The following is a 25,346-nucleotide window of genomic DNA, read 5'->3' as shown; positions in this document are numbered from 1 at the left end:
GACGTCCTCCAGTTTTCAAAATGGGAAAGGTTCTCACAGTTCTCAGAACGCGAATTTCTCGCCACAATTCAAAATGGCGGAGGAGGGTGGGGCCTGTCACATGGTGGGCGGCACAGCAGCTTTCCTTTTCCAGGCCGCGGCCCGCCCTGCCGCGTCGTCAGCCGGCCACCTCCTCCTCTCACCGAGGGTTTTTCGAGGAATCGCCTGGGATTGGATAATCGGCTGGGAGTGGGTAACCGGCTGGGGCTGTGGGGCCTGGACGCGGCATCATCACTTCCTGTTGTGGGCAGGCGTTTCCTGTCGCTGCTTGGTAACAATGGGGAAGATAATGGCTGCCTGAGCAACGTCTCCGAGCAGGCGCTGGGCTAGAGGCGGGTCTCGACCAGCGACTCATCGGAGGCGGGCTTGAGAGCTGCGGCAGGGGAGGCGCGCAGGAGCCCCGGCGGCGGTGGCGGCCGAACCGACCGAGTCGGATCCCGACACCAAAACCGGGTAAGTGAAGCCTTGGGAAACGGATGGAGAGCGAGAGGAAGACAGCGAAGCCCCATCTGCTGCTTTCTCTCAAAATGGCCTGAGTGGTGCATCGTGGCGGAGGCTCAGCGCCGCCTCCGGACCCCAGGCACCGGTTGCTGTGGGGGGCTCCGTGGCGTAGTCTCCGCTGCCATTTTAGTTGGGTGTATAGTCGACAGGCTTTTTTAAGAAGGGGAAGGAGGAAGGTAGTACTTCCTCTCCGTGGCCGCGCGAGCCGCAACTGGGACCCTCCAGAACCTTAAGAATTTGGCGGAGGCGATTTTCGAGTGTTGGCCTCAGGCATGAGAATCTTTGATCGTCTCAGGTTTTCCTCTCCTCAATTCTCTGGAGACTTCCTTTGCCTTTTCCTCCTCCCCCTCTCTTTTACATGGCGGGCTTGGGTTTAGGAAATGGGGGAAAAAATCAGACGGCTCTAAGTTAGATGCTGGGAACTGTCGGGCCTTTAGATTTCCCAGGATTTGCAAAACCCCATTTGAGCCTTCTGCTTCTGCAGGGCACTATCAGTTAGGCGCCCCCTGAGGCCACGATGACATCTTCCCTGAGGATCTAAGACAAATGTGGTTTACTCCCTTGCTTGAATAACCCTGGCGTATCCTTTGCCAGATACCACTCCACGGATTCCCCCCAAAAGGGAGGGAAAAACCGTTGCGTGTTTGTTGTTTTTCCCTGGCTGAGGATGGGAATTGGGCCAAATGATTTTGAAGTTAATTTCCGTTCAATCCGTGCACAACCCAACCCCTCCCCCCACAAAAAAATGCCTAAGGGTCTCGGCTTCTGCGGGCGGTACCTGCCACGTACGCCATAGCTTTAGTAACTAGTATTAACCGGTTGGGCTTCTGCTTCCTGAATACTCCGTCCCTTTTTCCCTTATGCTGATTAATTTCAAGATGGAGGAGACAGCCACGTTCCTTCCCTAGACAGTTTCACCATACTTATTCCACAGGTTAGTCCGGGAATCTGAGGCCTAGCAGGCTTGTCTATTTAGGTCGTTCTTTCGTTTTGCGGAAAGAGGAAGCATTTATATTAGGTTGTCATTCACTCTTAGCGAGGCCCCACAATAATTTTTTCTTTTGCTGGAAATAAGGAGTCCGCATTTCCTGAATCAGAATTAACCGCAGTGGCTTTGGATGATTGAAAGGAGGAAGAAATACACTACTACTAGTCATTTTTAAAACAATTCTTGTCATTATTAAAGACAAAATACTCTTATCACCCCATCAGGTACATTATGTCCGTCCTGGATGACTTGAGAGCAGACAGACACAGTTATCACTGCCCCAGAATCAGTTTTCTAAGTTGTAGAAATAAAGTACCCAGGAAGACCAATCTAAATATTTTTTAAATTTTATTTTAGGATACTCTTCTCTTACTGAAAAAGTGTTTTCTTTAGCCTAAAATGTCCTGATGATCTTTCATACTTTAGTTCCTGCCTTAGGCTAGTGTAACGTACCAAATAAGTTATTGAAAGTAACTGAGAATCTGAAAATAATTACTGATCTGATGTGTAAAAGCCCATTTTAAATAAGTTTATATTAAAAGGTAGATGGGCTGTCAGCCTTTAAAAGATATCTTCTAACATATAAGATTGTTGGTTCCCTCAGACCTTCTTAGTCTCCCCAGATATCCTAATACTAATGTGGAATTAGGTTGAATTAATGGCGGGTGTGTATCTAAAATACATAGGATATGTAATTTTTAGGATGTGTCTGTTTCAAAGAAAATGTCTATCTTATAAAAGAGGAAGAATAATGGATTCTTTTTTTTTCTAGAGCAGAGAGTGAAGAAAACTAAAATCCAGTTTATTGTATACAATACTATGTCATAACAGTCAGGTAATTTTATTTTTTGTTGCGTCTCCTGATGATTTATGTGTAGAATGCATGTTTTAAAATATTTATTCTGTTTTGGGGGCCCTGTAGTTGAATGGGCTTCTTTGATATATGTTAGTTGGTGTCGGGCATTCTTAATGGTGAAAATGGGTGTTTTTCACTGGGAATTCAAAGGGTAGTGTTTCTGAGTAGCTGGAACTGCCTTAGTGCTCTGTCAATTTTCTTCTTTTAAAATAATGTCTGAAATTTACCAGTATCTGTATAGAACAGAAAGAACAAAATAGAAATTTGCTTCCTTTAATCACTGTTGGAATGGGATGAGTGTAAATAAGTAGTATTTAAATGTTTATTGAATAACTAAATGAACTAACAGTACACTATATTACAGGAATATAATTATTCTGTGTGACATTTGATATTTTTCCTTCAAGATCCGAAAAGTCATAATATATAATATTCTTAATTGATATCAACCTCTTTCATCATCATTGTTAAGGTAATCATATAATTTATTGCCTTAGCTAGGATGCATTAAAGAGAAAAAGGAACATTATTTTCCTAGACAACATGTGCAAACCAGGATTGTCCCATGCAAACTGGGATGGGTAATTAGCCTAAATTCATAATTAGTTTGTATTGAATACATACGTGCTAGGTTCTGTGCTTCACATGCGTGATTTTGTAATCCTTACAGCCAAGCTTCATGAGGATGTTACCTGTTTTACAGAGTAACTGAGACTTAGAGGAGAGATTAGATAATTTGTTCTCAATTAGATAATTTGTTCTCAAAAAGCTAATAAGTGGTAGGAGCCCCCATTTTAACCCAGGTCTGTCTGATGCCAAAGTCAATAAATTTTTATATCCTTAGACTTGTTATTAGATCAGAAATGCAAAGAAAATGAAAGGTTGTAATAAAAAAAAATCTATAGGTTAAGTTGCACCAAAAACTTCTGTTAACACTCGAAGGAACTTTGCTTTATGAAGCAAGTGAGACTTATCTAACAATTGTACTCTCTCTTTCAGTCTGTCGTGGTTCTTGTTTCAGCTGTTACTGCCTGTAGTATAATTTGATAAAACAATTTAAAATTAGAAGTGGTTTTAAGAAGTAGCTTGATAATGAAGTGATATCTAGAAGTGTTAGGCTGATTGGATATATTTTTCATGTTAGTGAACATGTAGTGAGGTCTTATATACAGTAGATCAAATGGGACATTTGCATTTATCCAATTACAATGTGTGTATTACTTTTTCCAAAGCTGTAGCGGATTGGGAAATAGCAAACCACTCACCAACCTCCTGTTCCCTTGGTTTACCATAGAGTGGATAACAAATTAGAACATGAAAAGTCCTCTGTCAAAACCAGACCAGTGAGATGCTAGAATTTTGGGCCAGTGCCTAGGACTGTGACATGTTTTTCTTTTGTAAATCTATTTCCATAACATTTCTTTGTAATACAGACATTTCCAAACCTTATAGCCCATTGATTTAAAGTACCCAGTCTACATGATCCTTTGACATTTTGATACCCAGTGTAAGAAAGCAATAACACTTCTATTTTTTCTTTCATTTTTTTGAAATAGAAGTTTCCCAGATAATAAAGCAGTTTATTTTAGAGGTAAAAATCTTGACAATCTTAAACAATTTGGGAGTATATTTGTGAACTTGTGGTTTTGCTCCTGAAATAGATATTTGATGTTTTTGCTGTACATAGTCTTATATTTTGGGTTTCCCTGGTGGCTCAGTGGTAAAAGAAAATCTGCCTGCCAGTGAAGGAGAAGTGGTTCAATGCCTGGGTCGGGAAGATCCCCTGGAGAAGGAAATGCCCACTCCAGTATTCTTGCCTTGGAAATCCCATGGAAAGATGATCCTGGCCGGCTGCAGTCCATGGGGTTGCAGAAGAGTTGGACGTGACTTAGAGACTGAACAACAACAAATTCTTGTATTTTAGTGCTTCAACTCAAGGGTTTAATTTCATTAGTCAAAATACCACATATATTTGGAAGACAAATATCTGTAAATAGTACATTTGTGTATATAGATTTGTGGGCTTACTACAATAATTTCAGAGCAGCAGTTTGGACTGCTTTACAGCATTTGCATGATGGTGAACATGATCCATTCTGTGGTGGGAAGGAGATATTTGTGTTCAGTGTTTTCAAATTTTTCTGAAATGAAAAATGGTCTCTTTCCTCTTGCTCTACATTTGATTCTGTGAAGAAAGGGTTTAACTCGTAATTACATTTTTCATTTTGTATTGACCAAAGTTCCTGTTAGTGTCAATTACATTTGAGGTCACCTTATAATTTATCCAAACTGGGACACTTTTAAGAGTGAAAGAAGGCTGTGTTAATAATCACTACAGGACAACAGTTGTAGACTGCTATTCATATGGACAAACTGGGTATATGTGGTCACCTTTGTTATCATTTCTCTGTAGGAGCACTGGTTCAGAAATCACTGTTGTCAATGTGTTTTGTTCTGTAACACAAAATTATTTTCCTCAGACAATATAGGAGTTATTTGTGTAGATGATATTTTTCAGTCACATGATTTTAAAATAGTTCATTTTTGGTGGATAACTTATATCTTGAAAAATAGTACTTTATTTACTAACACCAGAATTGCCAGTAATCAATGACTTTTGCATTAAAACATTTTAAAAATAAGCACATGAGCCTTTTGGGTTTTTGAGTCATTGACTTGAGAATAATGAGAAATCAGAATTGAGTTAGTGTGCATAAGACCAAATTCTAATTTAGTGGCATAGCTTGATACTAAAAGAACATGAACTGGGTAATCGAAGATTAAATTCCCTGTCTTAAGTACTTGAGTGAATTGAAATGTCATAATGGTTTCCTTTTTAAACTAACTTGTTCCTGTGAATTGGCAGCATTTGGCCTGGTCTCCATCCTTTGATTTGTTGGCATTCTTAATATTCTTTTGATTTAACTGTTTTAGAAGGTTGTTGTCATTAGAATTGTTTGTGAGCTGCAGAATTCCTGCCAAGAGATTAAACACATGCTGAATCCTTTTTTTTCTGATGTCCTTTTCAAGTGATGAAGATAGAATACAAGTGAGGCTAAGCTAACATTGCCATGCAGATATTTTATAATCTCGTACTGCTCTAGGAGTATCAGTGGCAGAGGCCGTAGTACCATCCTCCAGTAGGCCAATAATGGAAATAAATTGTGTGGGTGGTGAGAGGTACTGTGCAATCAGGCAGTGAAACATAAACCCTACCCAATTTTTTAAAGAGGAGTGCTTTGTATTTGTTTTTTTAAAAATAAGATAGTCTTAAAAAGAGAGAGAAGTGTATGAGTGAAATAGCAGTGAGAAAAGCACAGGTTTTAAGCTTACATCCTAGTTATTCATGTTGTTTCTTGACCTTTATTTTTCCAACCTAATATTGTAGTGTGATGTGGGTTATATCATAGTCTGGATTATTAGAATTGGAAAGGTATCTTGTAGATAGCTTAATCCAGTACACTAATACTGATGGAGATCCTGAGACACAAAAGGTTAAATAATTGGCCAAATTCACATAGTTAATCTTACAGCCAAGACTGGAACCTAGTATCTTCTCTTTTTTCATTTTCACAGAGCTGAATTCCACCCTGCTACTCAGTCAACCTTTGATTTGCTGGCTGCAAATGCTGTAAAGTTTTAATCATTCTGTATAGGAAAAATTCCCAACACGTTTGTTAACTACATATACGATGATATTTTATATCCAGACCTCAAATTCAGTAGTTCTTTGTGACTTGGCTTTTTTTGTTGTTTTCAACTATATTAAATATTTTTCATTTTGATGATGGTATTATTGACCTGACATTTTCTTTATACACAAGGCTTGCCTGTCATTAATTCTCATCTGTTCTATGAGGTTCTTAATCAAGAAAGAAGCTCTGTTGCAAACAGAATAATGCTTGCCCTTTTTCAGTATGACACATTTTTATGTTGATACCTATGATTTTTTTTTTATTTGGCGTGTTGTACTGTAGGACACTATTGAATTTTGGAGCTTGTTTGAACACATCCAAAAAGTGACAGTGCCCAAGATAGCTTCAGTAGTTGGTTGACATTAGGTTATCTTGATTCCTCCCTCCCACTATACTTTCTGATTTTTAAAAAGAAGTGATTTCTTCCAGACTTAATAGATGTGGTTTATTTTAAAATTGATACTCATACAACCTTTTGAATTTCAGAATTCATTTTTTTATGTCTGTTGTTTTTTTAACTGTATATTTTGGTGCCTTAAATCTTAATTGATGGAGTATGTCCATTGAATATAGTATGTGTGCTTATATTTAGCACCAGGTCTCCTGACCCATTAATACTGAACAGTATGTTTTAAGTGACTTTTTGCCCTAACATCATAACAGAAATACATGTTTTAAGGATTAGTGTACGTGGGTTAGGAGAATTAAATACTTATAGCTGTGGTCAGAAACATAGTAATCTGCATAATTTATATTAATATATGATAATTACTGTAGAAGAATTGAAATCACTAAAAATGCTTTTAAAATTCTCAAGGTGAATAAAATCTGCTTTAAACTCCCTAATTATAGAATAAATCTCAAGTTTGGTCTTCTTGCTCGCTTTTCCTCCCCAGAATTAAATTTACCTGACACAGTCATAGTCATACAGTTACTGACTAGATGAGTAGTTTTTGAAATGACTGGGCAAATTTTCTAATTTTGCTACTTACTTTCCAGGAATGGATTTGGCTGTATTGGCACATAGTACCCTGAAAGAAATAAGGTTAATAAAATATGCTGTGCATCTGAGGGGCAACTGTATTTAAAACAAGAATACTAAAAGTTGACTTGTTTAAAAAGAAGCCCTGCTGAGTTCATACTGCTTATAAAAGATGTTTTGTCATTTTGGAAGTTTTCATACCAGAAGTGAACATGAACTAAGTGAAAGTAATGAAGTTGCTCAGTCATGTCCAACTCTTTGTGACCCTATGGACTGTAGCCTGCCAGGCTCCTCTGTCCATGCCTCAGGCAAGAATACTGGAGTGGGTTGCCATTTCCTTCTCCAGGGGATCTTCCCAACCTAGGGATCGAACTCGGGTCTCCCACATTGCAGACAGACTCTTTACCCTCTCAGCCATGAGGGAAGCCCCAAACAGCAACTAAAAAGCTGATAGTGAGGTTGATTATGTTGGACATGCCTGTTAGGATTGAAGGAATGTATTTTTAAGGTATATGGTCTTAGGATATATTGGGAGGCAGTGAACCGTTTATTGAAAAGTTGATTGGATTTGAAATCAGGAGACCTGGATTTAATTGCTGGCCCTTTCCATTTACTAGCCTCATGGCCTTTGGTAAATCACTTCCTCTCTCTCTGCTTCTGTTTCCTATATGTAAAATAGAGTTTGTGGTTCCTACTTCATAGAATTGTTGTAAGGCTTAAATGAAATACAGGCGAAAGGGCTGTATGAATAGGGCAATGAATATTACTTTTAACTAGGAAGAGACCTAAGTGATTTAAGAACACTTACACATTTTTTCTCTTAAGTTTCATTGGTTAAGTTTTCCATAAAAATATTTAAGTTTAAAATTGACTGATGATAACTGTAAATTTAATCCAAAATTTCTGACTGTGCACATGAATATTATAACTCAATATAAGGTAACTGAATGAAAAGATTTAAAATTTTCTCATTAGTGATGATAGAAGGAGCCCAGGGGGTATGGGGATTCTTTTTTTCTCATACCTTATTTAGACTGGAATGTACCACAATGTTCACCGCAGAGTAGAATCTAGAGACCCATTTTATTAACATAATCTTTCACTGATCTTTTCACACCAAAATGGAGAGAGATCTGTATTTGATCATTTGAACTGCAGTCTCCTGACATCTTTGGTATGTTTTTACTTTCTGAACTTCTGATTTAGAATTATTACATTTTTTTTTCTTTTTTTTTTTTTTTTTTTTACCACTTAGGTAGTGAAGACACTGCTTAAAATGAGACCAGACTCACTGGGTGTATGTTCGTAAGATGATTTTACAAGACATTTAAAGGCATTGCTTACATTCAAGATTTCCTTTATTTTTTCAAAATGTAATTAACTTCTAGTCCAGTGGACCTTGGCAGATGTTAAAGCTGTAACTCTCTAAAGCTGTAACATCTGTCTTGCCAGTGCTGGAATCTCTTGACCTCCACTCCCAACCCAGGGAAATACAGAATAAAGCAGAAAGAATGAATGCTTTGGGCAAAAGTAGGGAAGCAAATAGGCTTTTTCTCTCCCTGTGCCTTAATCAACTGCAAAAAACGAACAGCATTTTAAATGGAAATCTATACCTTAGCAAAAAACATGGTGTGTTCTGTTTAATGAAGCCTTGCCAGTTTGATTGCAATTTTGAAATAAATGTGTTGCAAGGATGCCATGTGGGGAAGATAATTTATTTTCTCTGATGTAGGCAGGGGGAAGGGAGAGCAGCATGTTACTATGGAAGTAATAGTAACACATGTTACTTTGTGTCTCATTGTTAAAATTTTGAATCAAAAAATAAACCGAAGTAAAAATCTCTCTTGAATAGAATAACCCAACTTCTAAACTCATCAGGCAGGAGCTATTTAGGATTTAGCAGTCTCCAAAATCACAGTGTTGAGAGGGTTTTGAATAGAGGTATGATTTTTGTGTGTGTGTGTGTCTAGTTTCCATGTAGGAAATATTAGAATTTCTAGGTCAGGAGTGAACTTGAAGATTGGTGATTGTAATTAAGAATCATCTATTCCATGTGTTTTTGTAGAGTATTCACCATTATCTTCCCTAGTCACTCAGATGGTAAAGAGTGTTTGCAATGCAGGAGACCCAGGTTCGAACCCTGGGTGGGGAAGATCCCCTGGAGAAGGGAATGGTAACCCACTCCAGTATTCTTACCTGGAAAAATGCCGTGGACTGAGGAGCCTGGTGGGCCCCAATCCATGGGGTCACAGAGAGTCGGATATAACTGAGTGACTAACATTCACCTCACCCTTACCATTATTATTTTACTTTTGAAAAGTATAAAGGGGATTCATAAATAGTGGGTTTATAGAGCAGAAACAATACATTGGGAACACTTTAGAGCTCTTCCTGTATGTGGAGTTTCTCTACCTGACGAACAAATTCTTTAAAGCTGCACTGTCCGATATGGTAACCTGTAAGCACATGTGGCTACTGGACACTTGAAATGTCTTAATTAACTGGAACTGAACTTTTAATTGTCTTTCATTTTAATTAAGCTAAATAAACAATGTAAATTTTTTCCATTAAACATGACTTTTTTTGTACATTTCACTTTAACCATTGAAAATTTAGCATCCAATTTGAGATGTGCTGTAAGTATAAAATACATACCAAATTTCTGAGACTTAGAATTTTAAAAAAGAATATAATACATCTCAATAATTTTTATATTGATAATATGTTAAAATGATCTTTTGGATCTGTTGGGTACATAAGATATTAATAAAATTAGTATTTCAAAAATATAAAAGACCTTGTGATGCAGGAACTGACACTAGTGGCACAGGCAAATGCTGTGTGCAGAGATAGTTGAAAAAAATTGCTAGCTGGGGTAGTCAGTAATAGCTTCTTAGGTGGTAAGATTTCATTGAACCTTGAGGGGTGAGTGAAATGGGGAGAGACTAAATGGAGGGCTGAAGGGAGAGCATTATAAGTGTGAAGGTAGTAAAGTACAAGATGTGTTGGAGGGAAAGGATGGGGCAGTATAAGTGGATTGGTCTTGTCAAGAAAATGTTATAACAAAATTGTGTCACTGGGAATATGTGGCTTAGTATGACCCTAGACCCAGAATAAGGAAACCAAGGGACTGTCTATCCTTAATGACATTTTAGTCCAAAGGGTCTTTTGAAATCAGTCTGTTCAAATTCCTACCTAATATCTAGCCTCTACTTGAATACTTCCAGAAATTGGTAGTAGTTTGCTTGAAGAGACTGGTTGCATCTCTATTTTTGGACAGTCTTATTTGTTTGACTATTAAAAGATAGAGTTATTTGCTTCATATTTCTTCAACTCTTGGCTCTAATTTGACCCTGTGGTTTGCTCTCTTATATGTTATAACTTCAAATATTTGAAGGTGGTAATCGTGTCCATTTTTAGTGTTGTCTTTGAGCTAGACATTTTCAAGTAATTTAGCCATTTATTTTATGGTGTTCCCTGGCTTCTCACCATCTTGGTCACTCTACATATTTTCTTTTGTTTGTCAATGTCCTTTTGTATGTATTTTTAATGTTTCAAGTACTCCACGTATAGTCTGAATAGCAAGTAGTGTTGACACTACTACCTATTTTTATCTGAACACTGTGACCTAGGAAAGGTTTGTCAACCTGTGACTCCAAGGTTTCTTAACGGTCAAGTCAAACAAGCTTTTAACTGAGCTTTTGTTAACTAAAAACTTCAAGTCATTTTCATGTTGCCAGGACAGGTCCCCCCTCTCCTCATCAGCTTGATAACCCTTAAAGTGTTTAAAGTAGCACATTTACCATCATTTTTTTTTATTTCCACTCATCCTCACGGCCCACTGAGAATTCAGAATTATTTTTTATTATATACATCTTCATTATTAACTCCCAGTGTTGAGTTGTCTATAGATTTGGCTGGTATGTCTTTGACTTGGTTCTTTTCAAAATGCTTAAGACTGGGCTCTTTGCAGGTTAACATTGCTCCATAATCTTTGAGAGTGGTATTCAGCAACTGTGAATCTGTTAAATTGTATTGTCATCAAGCTCCTTGCTACTCAAACTGATTGTAGGATAAGCAGCATCAGCATTATTACATGGAGGCTTATTTAAAATGCATGCTCTCAGGCCTCACCCCCAATCTAACTGAATCAGAACCTGTATTTTTACAAGATTTCCAGGTGGTTCATTTGTATGCTGAAGTTTGAGAAGCATGGATCTAGCCTATATTTCTCCATAAAATAGGATGCAAAAGCTTTTCAGACTCTGTACAAAAACCAAGCCAAACGTTTCAGCAGTATTATCCTGATGCCTCTATCAAAAAATTTCTCAACTCTGACTGTACAATGGAATTACCTGCGGAATTTTTAAAATGTCACTGTCTGATTGGTCCCAGAGAAAGCTCCTCAGGTGATTTTAATGTGAGAATCTTGTAAAGCAAGTTCTATGTGAAAGAAGACTGTGTAATGCAAATAAGGTTAATTTGACAGTGAATTCCACTTCTGGTGAACATGTTTTTCTACGTGTTTGCAATATATCTGATAGTCTATAGCAGAATTCCACCCCCCCACCCCAGGTTTTGTGCCAGATTTTGCTGTGTTATCGCTTATAGACGTCACTTTCTTTGCAGAATAGATCATCTGGTATCTCCTGTTCTCTGATTTCTCAAAGATTGGAAATTTTGCAGTTTGGATTTTGATTTTTTTTTTTCTTTGAGAAACTTGGTTTTTTCCACTACTTCCAATTGGGAGATGATTCTCCTTGCTGAATAAGATAGAAGTTGAGTGCCTCTACTTACCATCTTCTATTAATATACCATCTGTACCAGAGGCTTAGTAAAAGATCTCATTCTTATTTCAGATTTGTTTTTCAAAGCCATTTAAAAGCTCTTTCCCATACTTTTGAAAGTTTCTGTTCCTTGTGGGCTTTAACCTCTGACGCTATTTTTAAGACTGTGCCATTCTTGTAACAGTCCTTGGTATGTGATTTTTCTGTTATCTATGGTTCCTGTCCTTCAAATGTCAGAACTTATCAGGAATTTTTGCCTTCTTTGAAAGCTTTACATTCTTAAAGCCCTTCAACCCTACTGAGTTTTTAGTTTTTAGAAATTATTTTTGAAACTATTTATTGATCTATTCCTTCATAAGTGGACTTGGTCCTTTCATGTTACTACTATTCAGAATATTAACTGCTTAATATTAGCCAACTGTGATTTTCTTTGGTTTGGGAAATTATGGCTGAACTTTCTTTGTGCTTTTCTGTATTTTTTTTAAATTAACTGCGTGCTATTTATTGCCAATACTAAGTTGTGGAAGGTTTTGGCTTCTTGTTTTTTTTTTCATTGCCTGGCCCATATAACGTTAATGGGTGTTTTATTTAACCTGTTGACTTCTAGTCTTACAGTTTCAAGTTATTTAAAAACAACATCTTTCAGAAGTTTATATAGTTTAGTCTTACCAAAATTAAGAAATCTTAGTTATGAAATTAGGAAACTCCAAAAAATATTAAGGTCTTTCTCCCTTTCCCTTTCCTTGAGATAATTCATCTTATTTGTTTAAAGAATGATAGACTAGTTCTAAGAATAATGATCTAAGAAAAACAGTGGAGAGCCAAATGTGCCCATGTATAGACTAAAATTTGTTTAGACTCATCAGACAGGTAGACAGTCTTCTTTGTTTTTTTTGATATCTGAAAGATGGTTTGGTTTTATTTTTTTCTAGTATTGACATAAACATCCAGATACTTCGTGTTTTGTGTGTTGGATTAAATTGTAGTACCAACATAGATGACTGCTTTTCCACAAATCAGATTTTCACATGTTTGTGAATTAACTTTTATCTTGTCATTGTGAATTTAAGTCAATCTGGGGTTAGAAGGAAAAGAATATACTATAAATATATATATATATATATATATATATATATATATATATATATTCTTCCTAGGGCTGTACAAATAGTGACAATTAAGTTTTGGCTAGTTTTATGTACTATCCAGAGTAGGGGCTGGCAAACTTTTTCTGTAAAAGGCCAGATAGTAAATTTTTTTCACTTTGCTAATCAGAATTGAACATATTACATAATTATTTATATAAAAAGAGAGAAGCCAAATTTCCACAAAGTTTTTCTTGATGTAATAATAAATGAGTACAATGTTTTATAATATAGGTCTACTAGTGAGAAGAATGGTATTATTTTTGGTGGGATAACATTTTGCTTAATTGGGGCTAAACATTCTTTATCATCAGAATCATCTGCGGATGTCCATTTAGTGTTTTCTGATTTGAAATGAGATTTTACATATTTCGTCATTGAAAATGTCTTCACACATACAAGTACGCTGTCTAATCAGTATACAAGCATATAATTTTAATTGTAAATTTGCCCAACTAGATATATTTTTGCTCTACACATACTTTTTTTAACCACCATTTCAGTTGTAACACATCTTCACAGATTCCACCTCAGGTTGTGCTGAATTAGTGTTTCTCAGCTTCTTTGAAAATGTTATCACTTGTAGTTAGTTGTTCCATGCAAACTATTCATAGAGACTACTTCTTTAGTTACTTCAAACTACTCAAATAACTTGACTCCTTGAATAAGCAACTGAATAGTATCAGTTATATTTGTCAACTCATCAAAAGTCAAAGGGAACTGCTCAATCATTTGCTTCCTTGTTTTTCACTTGATGATTGATGTATCCCAGTATCGTCACTTTTTGAGCAACTGTTCTCATTAAAAGGCTAATAATCTTAAACCAGTTTATTTTCTGTGGACTATTTGTTTAGCTTCTGCAGTCAAATACAATTTAGCTAACATAGCATTGATAAATGTCTTTCCTTGCTTAGCCAACAAATGAGCCACTTAGAAACTTACTCTGGTTGAAGCTTCATTTTTTATTTTTGTGAGGAAATACTTTGTGATATTTAAGTTTTCTAATTTTTCAGACCATAGCTTTCTTGTGAATTGTAAATAGTATGATCAGTGCATAGTCTAATAATATGAATGCATATTTTATTATTTTAGCACAGTTTTAGTGTCATTGTATTATAATATTTGCCACCTACTCTAATAAAATAATCCATACTGTGCCTTTAGAGATGGTACTCAGTGTTCATCAAGTTTTACTGAAATACAGCTGTACACATTCATTTACATATTGTCTGTGGGCTGCTTTCTTGCTATAATGGCGGAGTTGAGTAGTTGTGACAGAGACTATGTGGCACTGTCACTGCTTTGCACTGGTGATCTGTGCACTGCAAATTGTGGTGATGAAATTATAACTTGACAGCATTTCAGGTGCCGTGCTTATACTGTAGCATTTTTCTAAATTACCAGTGCACACTCATCATATTAAATGGAGAAAGTGGGCTTGACCATTAGCATTTTTAGAACTTCTTTTCTACATGTCTTATCTCTGTGAGAGGCAATAGAGCATAGAGAAACCTGAATTCGGATTGTCCAGGTTCAGCTTCTGGCCTTGTCACTTGTTGTGTAACCCTGGTCAAGTTATATAACCTCTCTATACTTTATCTGTTTCTTCATCTGTAAAAAAGGAATAACAATAACAACAGTGTTTGTGCACAGTGTCATTGTGAGGACTAAAAAACAAAAGCAATTATAATAGTGCCAAGAATTCAGTAAGCTTCTTGGGTCTAACCTTGTTGAACAGACACCATTCAATTCTTGCTACACTGCTGAATTCTTATTTGTATTTCTGTAACCAAACTTTACTCTGGACAAGTAGCTAAGAATTTATTTATTGGATCTCATATAATTTTCACACATTACAAAATATTCTCTGAGAAAAACATTTAAAAGTGTAATAATCATTCTTAGATCTCAAGGAGGAAAAATAGTCACCAGGGCTAAGTTTGGTCCATGGACCATAGTTTGCCAACCCCTGACCTAGTCTTTTCCTAGTATAACAGTGCTTTTCAGTGTTTCTATTATGAAGTTTCCATTCATATGAGGTCTTAAAATCCATGTCTCAACCTGAATTCTGGATTTTCACATAATTAAAACTGTTCTATAGAAGATATACTGACTTTTGTTTTCAAGAGTGATCTCCTTTCTCCTTTTAGATAATTTTCCACTTGTTTATCAAGATGGAAAGCTCAGATTGTAACGATAAAGGAAGTGGTGATCAGTCTGCAGCACAGCGCAGAAGTCAGATGGACCGATTGGATCGGGAAGAAGCTTTCTATCAATTTGTAAATAACCTCAGTGAAGAAGATTATAGGCTTATGAGGGATAACAATTTGCTAGGCACCCCAGGTATGCAATGTGTAGTTTAAAGATTTATACACACACACACACATGTATATAAATTACTGATTTTTAAAAAAACAACTGTTTTTTTAAAAAAATGTTTTGCTTACCATTTTGAAGTATGATTTTAATACCAGGGATATAGAATGAAATTTACTGCTGTACTTATTACTTGATTTTGTTCACTCATATTTGGAATTATCCCTATGTCAGGGTTTTTAGTGAGGAATTATACTACGAATTTATAGTAAGCTGAATTGAAAAGAGTGGAACTGAACAATCTTTTTGTTATTTATCTTTATTTAACTTACTAGACAGTGGTCTGGAAGAGCTAACGGGAACTTTGGTTCTTAGGACAGACTTAACTCTGTTTTGTCATCTCTCATTCTCTGAATATGTCCCAATCATAATCAACCAGAGCTAGCCTTGGGTAAAATAGTCAGTTATTCAGAAATTTGTGCTTATTTGATTCTAGTTAAAATTCATTATATCACTTCCTCCTCATTTCTATTTAATTCTATTAATGTTTGAGTGATTGCTTAAATTTTAAAAGGTAAGGTGCTAGCATGGTTACTATGAGCCAGAGTGCATTTTGAGCCAGCAGTACCAGACTTGAGTCAGAATGCCAGAGTTGGCCTTCTTGCCCTGCTATATATTAACAAATCAGCTCACTTACTCTGAGTTTGTCTTAAAATGCAGATAATATCTATCTCCCAGAGTTGCATTTTTAAAGAATGAAATATTGTATTCAAAAGCATATTGTAAACTGGAAAGGAATATGAATAAATATAAGTTGTAATGTCATGCTCTCAAATAGGTGAATTTTACTCAGGTTCCCACTCTTTGGTTGTCATCTCAGATGGATAAGTCATTGGATTTTATTTATAACTTTGCAAACATTTTAAACTGTTTTCAGGTGAAAGTACTGAGGAAGAGTTGCTGAGGAGACTACAACAAATTAAAGAGGGCCCACCACCACAAAACTCAGATGAAAATAGAGGTAAGCTTTTCTTGGGAGAGGGGTGTAAAGGATGAAATGGATAAGGAACTTCCTAATGATAAATGTCAGCCAAAGATAATCCAGCAGTAGCACAAATTAATTTGGTGTTAAAGTAACTGCTCATAAAAAGAACTGGCATTTTCTTGATATTTGGTGAGAATGTTAACTTTTTTTTCCTGCTTCACCTTTGGGATTTTTTTGAGTGTTAATTGGGATATAGGAATGTCCTGTCTTAAATGTGATCATTTTTCTTGATTTTCTACCTTCATTGAAATTTCCCCATACCCACTGAATTATTCCTTCCTTATAAACCTGAGTTCCTCACCAGCAGAAAGGTTGCATTTTCTAAGCTGGTGGTTCTCAGTGGGGTATAATGTCTGGAGACATTTTTGGTTGGGAGTTTGCTGTTTGCTCTAGTGGGTGGAGGTCAGGGATGCTGCTAAACATCCTAAAATGCACAGCACAGTCCCCACAACAAAGAATTATTTGGCTCAAAATGTAAATAGTTGCACTGTTAAGAAATCTTGTTCTTACCTCAGGTCTGGTGTTTCTTCTTCAGTGTGAAATATGATAACAGTTAGGTTTTGAATGTGCTGTATATGTACTGTGCTAGGTTCAGACTCTTTACTTGTTCTGATCTCTAATTTCATGTTAATTTAAAATCTTGGTAACATGAAGAAGTAACCTGTAAATCTTGTTTATATTTTTGCAATGTCTAAAGCAGTCTTATAGTTTTTAAATGTCCTGTATTTTTATCCGAGGCACTTAAGTAAAGAGCCCAAAGAAATGCTGTAGACTAATAAAAATTTAACCAAAAAATGTAATTTGAACTAAAATACTAGCCCTGTACCTTAACTGGTGTTTTACATTATTTGATTATGTTAGTGTTTTGACAGTGGACTGAAAAAATGTCTTCTGACAGTCCCCAGTGGTACACTACCTCTGTATACAATGCTAAAAATAGACTTCCTCCCAATTCCCTTTTTTAAAAAATGCTTTAAATTTCTCTAGGATTAGCTTGCTGTTTTAAAATGGAATTGGAAGTTTCTTGCTTTTACTTGCCAATCAGTGCAGTATAGTTTTAAAAAATCTGTAAATTGAAATCTGTTCAGAATGTTTTTCTGTTAATAATATGAAGTTTCAGAGTGTGATTTCCTATTTTTAATAGTTCCTTTTCTCCCCTCCCTTTTTGAAAAACAGGTGGAGACTCTTCAGATGATGTATCTAATGGTGACTCTATAATAGACTGGCTTAACTCAGTCAGACAAACTGGAAATACAACAAGAAGTGGGCAAAGAGGAAACCAATCTTGGAGAGCAGTGAGCCGGACTAATCCAAACAGTGGTGATTTCAGATTCAGTTTAGAGATCAATGTTAACCGTAATAATGGGAGCCAAAATCCAGAGAATGAAAATGAACCATCTACAAGACGTTCTAGTGGAGAAAGTATGGACAACAGCAGCCAAAGACAAGTGGAAAATCCACGATCTGAATCAACATCTGCAAGGCCACCCAGATCAGAACGAAATTCAAATGAAGCATTAACAGGAGAAGCCCCACCTACCAGAGGTCAGAGAAGGGCAAGAAGTAGGAGCCCAGACCATCGGAGAACCCGAGCAAGAGCTGAAAGAAGTAGATCACCTCTACATCCAATGAGTGAAATTCCACGAAGATCTCATCATAGTATCTCATCTCAGACTTTTGAGCATCCTTTGGTAAATGAGACTGAAGGAAGTTCCAGAACCCGGCACCACGTGACATTAAGACAGCAAATAAGTGGACCTGACTTACTAACTAGAGGTCTTTTTGCAGCTTCTGGAACAAGAAATGCTTCACAAGGAGCAGGCTCTTCAGACACAACTGGCAATGGTGAATCTACAGGATCAGGCCAGAGACCTCCAACCATAGTCCTTGATCTTCAAGTAAGAAGAGTTCGTCCTGGAGAATATCGGCAGAGAGATAGCATAGCTAGCAGAACTCGGTCAAGGTCTCAGACACCAAACAACACCGTCACTTATGAAAGTGAACGAGGAGGTTTTAGGCGTACATTTTCACGTTCTGAGCGAGCAGGTGTGAGAACCTATGTCAGTACCATCAGAATCCCAATTCGTAGAATCTTAAATACTGGTTTAAGTGAGACTACATCTGTTGCAATTCAGACCATGTTAAGGCAGATAATGACAGGTTTTGGTGAGTTAAGCTACTTTATGTACAGTGATAGTGATTCAGAGCCTAGTGGCTCAGTCTCGAGTCGAAATATGGAAAGGTCAGAGTCACGGAATGGAAGAGGGGGTTCTGGTGGTAGTAGCAGTTCTGGTTCAAGTTCCAATTCAAGTCCTAGTTCCAGTTCCAATGGTGAAAGTTCAGAGAGTAGCTCAGAGGTATTTGAAGGCAGTAATGAAGGAAGCTCATCATCAGGCTCATCAGGTGCCAGGCGAGAGGGTCGACACAGGGCCCCAGTAACATTTGATGAAAGTGGCTCTCTGCCCTTCCTTAGTCTCGCTCAGTTTTTCCTCTTAAATGAGGATGATGATGACCAACCTAGAGGACTCACCAAAGAACAGATTGACAACTTGGCAATGAGAAGTTTTGGTGAAAATGATGCATTAAAAACCTGTAGTGTTTGCATTACAGAATACACAGAAGGCAACAAACTTCGTAAACTACCTTGTTCCCATGAGTACCATGTCCACTGCATCGATCGCTGGTTATCTGAAAATTCTACTTGTCCTATTTGTCGCAGAGCAGTCTTAGCTTCTGGTAACAGAGAAAGTGTTGTGTGATTAAGGTCTGAACTCTCAGCTATGTAGCTGGTATAGTGATGGGCAAACAGGAATCACTTGCTTTCTGTCCACTTTTTGAGTGGTGCTTAAATGTAAAGTAGCAACCTGAATTGAGTCATTGCTTTCTGAATGAATCATTGTCCTTTCTCTAATTTCTGTTCCAAAATAAAAGGAAATATTTAAAAAGCAACATGTTAGGACATAAAAATCTGATTTCAGTATCAGTAATTGTTATTACTGACGATTTATCATGTACTTGTCAGTTTCTCCTTTGTTACCTTAAAAGGTCTGCCTTAGCAATGACTCTTACCTGTTTCATATTGATCTTTAAAGTTTCATATGCCATAGGAAAGAGGGATGAAGGAAATTCCCAGTTTAGACTCAGTTACAGTACATGTTTCCTAAGTGACTGCTTAAAGCTATACTGTTCCCAGTTATTAGTTGGCACACATTCAGCTACATTCTGAATATCATTTGTTCACCTTTCAGACAAGGTGATATTGGACTTATCAGTGTAAATAACACTAAGATTAGGATCTTCTAAGTGTATAACTGTCTTCTAAGCCCATCACTGTGGCACACTGTAGAGTGAGCTTATAGTTTAATTGAGATATTTATCTTGTGGAAATATTAAAAAAAAAAAAAGCCTATGCTTGTGTAAGTGAAAAAATCACATTCATTTGTTTAAAAATGTAAAGCTATTTTGTAGAGGCTCAGTACTTTTTCCAATGCACTGTTGTATTAATGCATTAAAAATTGTAAAGTACCATGCTTAGAAATGAAAAAACTGCTTTTTGTGAGCCAACATAGTAAAAAAAAAAAACAAAAAAAACACACCAAACAAAGTACAAAGCTGCTTTTGTAAGTGTGTAGATGTAAGAGCAGAACATATCTATAATATTTAATGTATGTGAACAGCTACTGTGACCTGCAAAGGAAAGGACAGAGTATGGATTTAGGCAGGAAATGAAAGAGGGAGGATAGAGAAAACTGCTTGGAAGAACTTTTCATGAAGACAGTAATTCCACAGACATGAACTGGTTTCATATGGTGAGATCCTTGGCACAGTATTCTACTTGAGCAGATGAAGCAAATTTGGCAGAGTTTGGTTTAAGAAAAACAAACCACTACCCCCTAGCACAAGTTACATTGATGTTTTTGCAAGTTTGCTTCTCAAAAAAAAAAAAAAAAAAAAAAAAAGGAGGAAAGAGACTATAAACCACTTATTTAGCATAAGAATTGAAGTTGGCACAGATGTGTATACTAGTAGGAAAGTCTCAAATTTGCATTGTTTTTGGTATTTTGGTTATTCAAGGTACCAGTGCACACTTGTTACTATCTCTAATACAGACTTAATATCTCATACCTAAAGACAAGATGAAGAACTAAGGGATTTTTATTTTTTTGTGAAAAGTGAGTCGTGTTTGGTTATTTGAAATTCAAATTTTAATTGTGCTGCCCATATTTGAAGATGAGGAGGCTGACTCACAATCTATGGGATATGCACTTTATGTTGTTTCCTTAGTAAGCCTTGTGAAGAACCCCAGTACTCTTGCTGACTTTCTCTTGAGGCAGGTTGGGGTTAGGATTAGTCTGACTGTGGAAGACTGTCTTTTTCTGGGAAACGCTAGTGGGCCCAAAGAGGGATTGAACACATCCTTGGCTCTTAACAAAGTGAGCTGATTACCCAGGTGTACGTAGTCAGATGCTCTACACAATAAACAAGTCTGCTTTAGAAATTATCTGGCTACCTTAACTGTTACCAACTCAGCTGTAAAGATTATTTCAAAGCTCATTCTTGTATATTTTCCTCTGGCTTTCAATCCTACCTAAGTATCAAGGAAATTGTAAATATGGTAGTTGTTTACTAAGGATATGTACTGCTCTTGCAAGAAAATAATGTCCAAACAAAGCTTCACTTATTTTTTTTTAATATAAGCAGATTTTACTGTTTATGGCGCTTATGTAATACATTTTATCTTTCTAAAAAAATTGTCCATGTAAAAGTCAGGATTCGTTTATATTTGTGAGCCTCCTTGTATCCTTTACTAAGGGTGTAATCTATGGTTTTCAGATCTGCAGGGTAGTCCTGATTGGCTAAAAACAAACTTATTTTCCTCTTGGTATAAAATGTCCCATTATAATAGGGGTGTTCATTTTAAATAGTTTAAAAACAACTGCATCACATTCTAAGCATAAAAGAGTTATTAACAGGTACCTTCCTAACCTCCCAAGATGTATTATTACTCATTTGTGAAGTATTAAGAGGTTAACTCATGCAGAATGCTGGTTATGAATGTAGATACTGAAGCTATTCATAAACACTGGAAATAGAATTTTAAGTTTTTAGCCTTCAGTGCACATATTGGACATGTGCATGTGAAAACCTTTTTCAGTAGCACTCATTAATTTCCATTGGACTGTGTAGAATGGATAAAAATATTTTAGTGGAATTTGCTACTTGATTATTTTTTTGCAAGGTCCATGACCAATATGTACTTTCTAGTATGGACATTGAAGACAAGGTCATTTGTAGGTGTCAGATGTACAATGGAGAACAAAAATCTTTTTTCCCACCTGCATCCAAACACCTGTTCTCTTGAGGGAGCATTTTCTTGCAAAAGACTTTACATTTCATTTTGTACCTTTGCACTTTTTCTTTATTACGAAAAGGTTCTGTCTTGAGGACCTTGTTTGAACTTCATGCAATAATAGGAACAAGAAAAAACAATGTTGGGGCATTATGTTGTTCAATGCATAGGGAAAAAGTACTAAAAACTGAATTTTCTTGAATATTTCAGATTATTTTTAAAAATTCATTTACTAGTCTGAAACGTTTGAGGTGCTTACCTGCAAGCAGCTGACGTGATTGAGATTTATTAGTACTAAAAACAAAATTGAACAGGTTAGCTTTAAAGTTTGCAAACTTTAGCAACACTAGAGGAACCAAACTTAATTTGGAATATTTGCTCTAAAAAGAACACATTAGTTATACCTTAGTGGTGTTAATGGAGGTTGGGGATTGAGAAAAATGTTCATGTTAGTGTTGGACTATAAGTAATCAATTGTATAAACAATTACAAAAAAACATTTAGTACCAGGATTGTGTGTGTGTGTGTGTGTGTGTGTGTATGTATGTATGTATGTATGTATGTATGTATGTATATATACATAAAATCTCTAAAAACATGATCATGGGAGTTCATCCAAAATTTAAGGTTAGGAAACTGTTACAAGTGTTACCTCAAGTAATTCCCCCCCCCCCATCGAAAACATGTTCTTTCCCTGCCAAGTATTCTCTCCTAATGTCAGTGTCTCAAATTATTTTTATGAAGGGTTATCACTTAATATACTTTGTATTTAATCACCTGCTTCTCAGATGTCCATGACATGAAGTGGGGCAGCATCAGCCCTAACTTTTCAGCAGTTCTCAAACTACCCACATAATAGGGAAGTGAATGTTACAAAATGCTTTTTAAAAAGCCATTTTAACAGCTTGCTAGAATACAGTGGCACCTTGTGGTTGTTTTTGATACTTTTAAAGATGGAGGATATTTTTATTCCCCCCTTTACTCCACCTCTTTTCTTTGCTGTTTGTGAACAAGAAATACTTGTAATCTGCCTTATTTGAGTTTTTAAGTTTTACCGGCTTCCCTGTCAAATATATTACCAATACTAAATACATAGAAGCCACATTTGCGGGCACTTTTGTCTTATAAGACTATGCTGATTGCTACTTACTAAAGTATACTGTACCTTAGTAATGCAAGAGATTGATAAGGCACATGTTCAAATGTCAGGCATTTATCTTCCCTTAATATAATTCTTTAGTATATGTGTAATATTCAATAATGGCTTACCTGGTAGCTCTGTTGATAATGAATCCACCTGCAATGCAGGAGACCCAGGTTTGATCCCTGGGTGGGGAAGATCCCTGGAGAAGGCAATGGCAACCCATTCCAGTATTCTTACCTGGAAAATCCCATGGATTATTCAATAATTATTATTCAGCAATATTCAGTAACTTGTAATTCATTAACAAGTAAGTTGTTCACTTTTGAAAAAATGTAAATCAACTTATGCTTCATTTGGAAAGTTAAAATACAAGATCCAAGTAACTAGTATTTCATTTATTTTTAAATTAGATTTTTAGAAAGCAGCTAAGAAACAGCTGTGAGTTATATACCTACCCTTTACATTTTTAGCATTCTGAAAAGAGTTCTTAACTGGAACATTACTAAAATAGGAATATTGGAACAAGTAAACAATCTCACTTGATTTGAGTAACTCCATTTTGTATCTAAAATGCAGTATATTTGAGCTGTTCAAGGAATAAAAAGTTTATATCAGTTTTATGATTATTTTCATGTCTACGTAGGTAGGTGTTCTAATTCAAATTTCAAGAAAATAGGCACACCCTCCAACAGTCTCAAAATCACCAAAATACTTATTTTTGGTTAGGATTTGTTTACTAAAGACCTCCAAGCTTAGATTGACTGATATCTTAAAGACATGCAGTGAAAGTAAACCCCATAATGTATGACTGTGCCTAGTTATTTCAGGGTTCCTCTATCAGTTCCTCATATTGCAGATTTTTTTTAATACCAAGATATGGTTGAACCGGCTGCCCAGCCTTAACACTTCTCAATGCCCCTTTGCTAACATTTTTTGAACTGAGTGATTTGTATGTGTTTTAACTGTCCAATGTTTGAATTTTACCTCTTTATAGCTCCATTTGTTCCTGGTGCTGCTTTTAAAGATGTAGGGCCATGTGATCCGGTATCAAGTTGAGTAGGTACGCAATTGGCCTGATTATGTATATGTGCCTGTTTTGTCTTCTCCCAAGAAGAGCTGCTTTGGTATAGATGTTTACTTAGATTCGGATAAAGAACTGGGCAGCGGTTTTGGAAAGCTTTCTGAAGCCTGTAAGAATCTAAAGGGATTTGGAGGGGGAACAGTAACAAAGACTGCCTTTATGTCTTTGAACATGAAGCACATAAATGTATGTTCTGTAAAGACTATAGTGATTGTTATACCAGGGCTTCCTGACCTCTGGGAGAGACTTTCAGAAAAGCAGAAAGGATCACAAAGTGAAGTGAATTTGGTTGTCTTACTTTATCTGATTTCTCATTTTCTTTCAATTTAAAGCTGAACATAACACCCTTTTCCAATATCTATCCAGCAGACTCCTGGTTGGGAAGCCCTGTATTAAATTTTGAGAATGTACCCAGTTTCTTTCTTTTTTTTTTTTTTTTTTTGTACAGTGCTTTCTTTACACCTGCTTAAAATTAACTTGTTTAAAGCAAAACAAGACCTTGAAAGGTCAGTCATATTAAAGCTGGTTTGATTATTAATAGTTATCTTTTAGGAAGAAGCTTTTTCCCTATGTAAGATGTCATACTGCAGATTTAAAATATAGACTATCAATAAAATGCATGAAGTGATCATTTGTGCTTGATCATCTCTCCTTGGGTTTTTCTTTTAAAAGAGGAATCTGATAAAGATTCTGTTGCTTCACGCCAATGTCAGATAGACATGGTTTTAAAAATCATGTAGAATTACAGTGCAACCTTGATTTTGATTCCCCTCACTGTTTGAGTGTGGGCAGGTACTGGTTTATGAAATATAACTTCAGTTCTGTATTGTGTAATGGCTTAATCTTTCAGTGGTAAAATAAAAGATTAAAGTCTATTCATATATAAGAATCCTGAAAACATTTGTGTAAATGACATTTTAAGTAGGTGCATCTTTGATGTTTCTTGTATTACTGTTGACCTGATGATTCCCTTCCTTGACCTCTGTAAGTATAAAGACTCGTCTAGGTGTGCATGTGTACTCAGACAGCTTTTGTCTTCCATTCCTACTTCCAACCTTTCACACATGTTGCTTAAACCCCTAAGAGTCTTTGTTTCTAAGTAAGTCATTACATTCTGATACGTGGATGTGACTTCCCCTTGGTACTGGTATTCGTTTAACTAATGGTGAATTTTATCACAGCTTCATTTCCTCTAGTGCCTAACTACAGAACGCTATCACTGACATAGGAAAAGGGTTCCTCGGAATAATTTTGGAGTGGTCAATGCTTCTTTGCCTCATACCTTCCCAGGGTTTTACTTTTAGTGTTGTTCATGATTCTGTTTGTAGTTCAAAAATGCCACTGAAAAGTTCATATTCTAGATAACAAAGTAAGCCAGTACACAGGCATCTTATTGAGGGAAATTTAGTGAAAAGGA

At 36.3% G+C, this 25,346-nt stretch overlaps 1 protein-coding gene across 4 annotated transcripts; it reads left to right on the top strand.

Annotated features, from left to right (window-relative positions):
• Positions 1-293: 293 nt before the first annotated feature.
• Positions 294-24,827, top strand: RLIM (ring finger protein, LIM domain interacting). Of its 4 annotated transcripts, none has more exons than XM_065915049.1 (5): positions 294-492; positions 2,306-2,363; positions 15,144-15,336; positions 16,247-16,330; positions 17,531-24,827. In XM_065915049.1, the coding sequence occupies exons 3-5, from the start codon at positions 15,168-15,170 to the stop codon at positions 19,111-19,113; spliced, it is 1,836 nt and encodes a 611-aa protein (XP_065771121.1). In that variant the 5' UTR covers positions 294-492; positions 2,306-2,363; positions 15,144-15,167; the 3' UTR covers positions 19,114-24,827. The 4 variants fall into 4 exon arrangements, with proteins under 4 accessions (XP_065771121.1, XP_065771120.1, XP_065771124.1 ...); XM_065915048.1 differs by having other exon boundaries at positions 2,301-2,363; XM_065915051.1 differs by lacking the exon at positions 294-492 and adding an exon at positions 1,433-1,474 and having other exon boundaries at positions 2,301-2,363.
• Positions 24,828-25,346: the final 519 nt, after the last annotated feature.

The sequence above is a fragment of the Muntiacus reevesi genome, chromosome X (assembly GCF_963930625.1).
Source record: "Muntiacus reevesi chromosome X, mMunRee1.1, whole genome shotgun sequence".
In the NCBI taxonomy this organism is placed as follows: domain Eukaryota; kingdom Metazoa; phylum Chordata; class Mammalia; order Artiodactyla; family Cervidae; genus Muntiacus; species Muntiacus reevesi.
This window is presented reverse-complemented; position numbering and strand designations above follow the sequence as displayed.